This window comes from Notolepis coatsorum (genome assembly GCF_963971535.1).
Source record: "Notolepis coatsorum genome assembly, chromosome: 5".
NCBI lineage: Eukaryota > Metazoa > Chordata > Actinopteri > Aulopiformes > Paralepididae > Notolepis > Notolepis coatsorum.
Window position 1 is genome coordinate 138,258,037 of NC_140169.1, and position 5,000 is coordinate 138,263,036.

A 5,000-nucleotide genomic window follows, 5' to 3' on the forward strand; every position below is an offset into this window, starting at 1 on the left:
GCTACAAAGCGTCTTTTAACCAATGTGGTCAACTTTTTCTGCTTGGAAACGACCCACGAGCAAATAGGCTACAATGTGAAATGTGTTGCTTAACAGACGCAACAAATGTCTGCAGTGATTACAGGCATTTGTCATGATCTGCACATTTTGCATTGAGTTTGCGTGCGTGGTCATGATTGCTTGACTATGAGTAAAGCAAACATAGAGTGAGAATGAGACGCAGACCGTGCCTCTAGGACGGAGAAGAGAGAGAGAGAGAGGGAGAGAGAGAGAGAGAGAGAGAGAGAGAGAGAGAGAGAGAGAGAGAGAGAGAGAGAGAGAGAGAGAGAGAGAGAGAGAGAGAGAGGGAGAGAGAGGGAGAGAGAGGGAGAGAGAGAGAGAGAGAGAGAGAGAGAGAGAGAGAGAGAGAGAGAGAGAGAGAATGGTAGGACTGCTTTTTTGGGGGTTTGAATACTCCAGAACAGTGGTGCCCAACCAGTCGATCGCGATCGACAGGTAGATTGCGGGCTGATTTCAAGTAGATCTCGATTAATAAAATCCGATTATACATTTTTTTTTTTTTTTATCTTTTGTTGGAAAATCAACTCTGCCTCTCTTTGTTAACTACAACAAGCAATGCTGTTTTGTTATTTAAGATGAGGTCGGACTCGGCACTGACAGATTTGTGTTCATTATGCCATATGATATGTTCTGTCATGTGCATATTGAATGGGTATTATGTCCGATATTATCGGCCGATATCGGCAGTAAAATGTGATATCGGGAAATATCGGTATCGGTTTAAAAACAAAAAAAAACAATAACAATATTTGTTATATATATATCCAGTGAAATTATTAGTTACCTGAAATTATTCAGTTTTTTGGACGGGGAAACCCTGCATATATCGGTATCGGTTGATATCGGTATCGGAAATTAAGAGTTGGACAATATCGGAATATCGGTATCGGTAAAAAAGCCAATATCGAGCATCCCTAAATAATACTAATACTAGCCGAGAGTAGGTCAAATTGTGACTGGTAGCTCTCGGCTAGGTGGTAAATGAAAAAGTAGATCTTGGTTCAAAAAAGGTTGGGCACCCCCCCCTGCTCCGGAACATCACTACCAGCAGGTGAAGAGACAGCTGTGAGATCATTAACCTCATGTACTGTATATATATTAGTATTAGTATTATTATATATTAGTGTCAAAGTTAGCATGTTGATAACTCGTTTATTTGACGTATATAACGCATATTATTACAAATAGATAAATAAATGTTTTATTCATTGTTAAAATGTACATTACACACACATTCCACCAGTTCATATATTTTCCACAAGAAAAAATACACGTAATTTTTTTGGTGACAGACTTCTTCAGACAAACATTTGTGAGGGTAGTGAGTCAGATACACTTTGTATCAAACGGAGTATGAAATCACAAACGTAAACCATCCTAACCCTTCAGGCCATCTCCTGGAACCCTGACCTCTTGACCCTTGCGGTGTGTGTGTGTGTGCGTGCGTGTGCATGTGCTCGTCCAGGCCTTCCAGCAGGAGATCGCTCTGAACACGGGGGAAGATCGAGCTGGTGTTCCGGCAGGGCGAGGCGCTGATCGAGAAGAGCGAGCCGCTGGACGCCGCCGTCATCGAGGAGGAGCTGGAGGAGCTGCAGAGGTACTGCCAGGAGGTGTTCGGGCGCGTCGACAGATACTTACAAGAAGCTCACGCGCCTGCCGGTGAGGACACCAGTGCACACACACACACACGTGCACACACACACACACACGCACACACACACACACACACACACACACACACACACACACACACACACACACACACACACACACACACACACACACACACCATACCTTCATCCATGCACACACACACCATACCTTCATCCATGCACACACACACACACACTTACTATGCAAAAGATACGCATGCACATACAGTGTCCCTGGTTCATATACATGGTATATCCATAGTATATCCAGGACACAGTATATACTGGGGAAATACACATACAGTATAGTGCATACCGCATGGTACATACACACACATGTCAATGCATTGGACATACGGTGCATGCACAATAGCATACCCGACATACACACACATTGCCAGGTGGTATGTGAGAATTTTCCATAAAGCCATTCTGTGAACAGTTCACTCGCAGCACAAACTTTGTAAACACACTTTGTAAACACACTTCGTAAAAACACACTTCGTAAACACACTTTGTAAACACACTTCGTAAACACACTTTGTAAACACACTTCGTAAACACACTTCGTAAACACACTTTGTAAACACACTTCGTAAACACACTTTGTAAACACACTTTGTAAACACACTTTGTAAACACACTTCGTAAACACACTTTGTAAACACACTTTGTAAACACACTTCGTAAACACACTTCGTAAACACACTTCGTAAACACACTTTGTAAACACACTTTGTAAACACACTTGAGCTAGTTCTTACACCACCTCTGGCAGACATCATAAACACACTTGAGCTAGTTCTTACACCACCTCTGGCAGACATCATAAACACACTTGAGCTAGTTCTTACACCACCTCTGGCAGACATCATAAACACACTTGAGCTAGTTCTTACACCACCTCTGGCAGACATCATAAACACACTTGAGCTAGTTCTTACACCACCTCTGGCCGACATCATAAACACACTTAACATAATTGTGTTGCCAGGCAGCAGAGTACTGGCTGTCCTCATACTCTCACCTCACGGTGCCTTGCTCACTGTGTTCCCTGCTGCGTCTTATGTCAAAACCCCTTTCAGTGTCAGCTGCTGGTAGGAACACTGTCAGGTTTAACTGACTTCTTTCTCTCTTTGTTTGTTTGCTTTCTTTCTTTCTTTCTTTCTTTCTTTCTTTCTTTCCTTTCTTTCTTTCTTTCTTTCTTTCTTTCTTTCTTTCTTTCTTTCTTTCTTTCTTTCTTTCTTTCTCACTCCTTCCTTCCTCTCCTCCCTCCTTTCTCCTTCTCCCTCCTTCCCTCATCCCTCCTTCTCCTTTCTCCTTCTCTTCCTCCGTTCCCCCCTCCTCCCTCCCTCCCTCCCTCCCTCCCTCCCTCCCTCCCTCCCTCCCTCCCTCCCTCCCTCCCTCCCTCCCTCCCTCCCTCCCTCCCTCCCTCCCTCCCTCTCCCTTTCTTTCTACTTCTCCTTCTCCCTTACCCTCCCTCCCTTTCTCCTTCTCTCCCTCCCTCCTTCCTTCCATCCTCCCTCCCGTTCTCCTTCTCTCCTTCCCTGATCCCTCCCTTTCTCCTTCTCTTCTTCCCTCCTCCCTCCCTCCCTCCCTCCTTTCCTTCCTCCCTCTCTCCCTTTCTCCTTCTCTCCTTCCCTCCCTCCCTTTCTCCTTCTCTCCCTCCCTCCCTCCTTTCCTTCCTCCCTCTCTCCCTTTCTCCTTCCCTCTTCCTTCCCTCCCTCCCTCCCTCCCTCCCTCCCTCCCTCCCTCCCTCCCTCCCTCCCTCCCTCCCTCCCTCCCTCCCTCCCTCCCCGCCTCCTCTCCCTCCAGCTGGTGGATGACGACCTGGAGGGTTCGGACAGAGAGCTGGACATGGAGGAAGGCGGCGACCTCTCGGAGCTCCAGTGGGAAGACTCCCCCCCTGCCGCGCACCTCCAGCCGCTCCACCTCCGTCACGGCCGGCGGCAGCGGCAGCGGCCTGGTCCGGGCCGAGCGCTCGGGGCGGGACACCCCGGCCAGCGTGGACTCCATCCCTCTGGAGTGGGACCACGACTACGACCTGAGCCGGGACCTGGAGAGCGCCGGGGGGCGGGCCCTGGGGGCCGAGAGGAGCCGGGGGCAGGGGCAGGAGGATGAGTACCTCAGGACGTCCGCCACCACCACCGTGCTGTCAGGTTGGTGTCGTCATCGTCGTCCCCCCCCACTGTCTGCTGTTTGAATGGGACGGATGAGTAGATGGATGATTAATAACACGACATTCACACGTGACCGACCTTGACGTGGTACATGACGTGACAGTAGGGCTCAGGCTCTCGCTCATCTTATTCCACTACGCTGCTTTCCCCCGTGCTCCTACTGTTTGATACAAAACCTTTTATTTACCTTTTTCAAATATGCAGAACATCTAAACCACAAACATAGGTAGATAATGTAAACTCTTAGATACAAACATAGGTAGATAATGTAAACTCTTAGATACAAACATAGGTAGATAATGTAAACTCTTAGATACAAACATAGGTAGATAATGTAAACTCTTAGATACAAACATAGGTAGATAATGTTAGCTCTTAGATACAAACATAGGTAGATAATGTAAACTCTTAGATACAAACATAGGTAGATAATGTAAACTCTTAGATACAAACATAGGTAGATAATGTAAACTCTTAGATACAAACATAGGTAGATAATGTAAACTCTTAGATACAAACATAGGTAGATAATGTTAGCACTTAGATACAAACATAGGTAGATAATGTAAACTCTTAGATACAAACATAGGTAGATAATGTAAACTCTTAGATACAAACATAGGTAGATAATGTAAACTCTTAGATACAAACATAGGTAGATAATGTTAGCACTTAGATACAAACATAGGTAGATAATGTAAACTCTTAGATACAAACATAGGTAGATAATGTAAACTCTTAGATACAAACATAGGTAGATAAAGTTAATTCTTCAATACAAATATACAGTAGGTAGATAATGTTAGCTCTTAGATACAAACATAGGTAAATAATGTTAACTCTCCACGCTGTCGCTGCAAACAGATATGACACACACACACACACACACACACACACACACACACGTACACACCTTATAAGTAGTGGGCTGTATGTTTCTCTTCCCAGATGTAGTAATCCCAGAGAGCCCAGAGGCCTATATCAAACTGACTGAGAGCACACTGAGGTCCTCCTCTGGTAGGCAACAACGGCAAACCCCGCCCCCTCCCCCGCCCCCCCCCCATAGCGTCCGCATGCTAATGCCTCAAAGCACCAGTATACCAGTGAC

At 45.8% G+C, this 5,000-nt stretch overlaps 1 protein-coding gene across 1 annotated transcript in view; it reads left to right on the top strand.

Moving 5' to 3' along the window:
- syne1a (spectrin repeat containing, nuclear envelope 1a) overlaps positions 1–5,000 on the top strand; it is a gene marked incomplete at its 5' end in the record, with an annotated part of 228,874 nt that overhangs the window by 210,402 nt on the left and 13,472 nt on the right. The window contains 6 exon segments of the mRNA XM_084314285.1: positions 1,526–1,555; positions 1,557–1,694; positions 1,696–1,719; positions 3,528–3,614; positions 3,616–3,871; positions 4,841–4,909. Of these exon segments, the coding sequence (XP_084170411.1) occupies positions 1,526–1,555; positions 1,557–1,694; positions 1,696–1,719; positions 3,528–3,614; positions 3,616–3,871; positions 4,841–4,909 (604 nt within the window).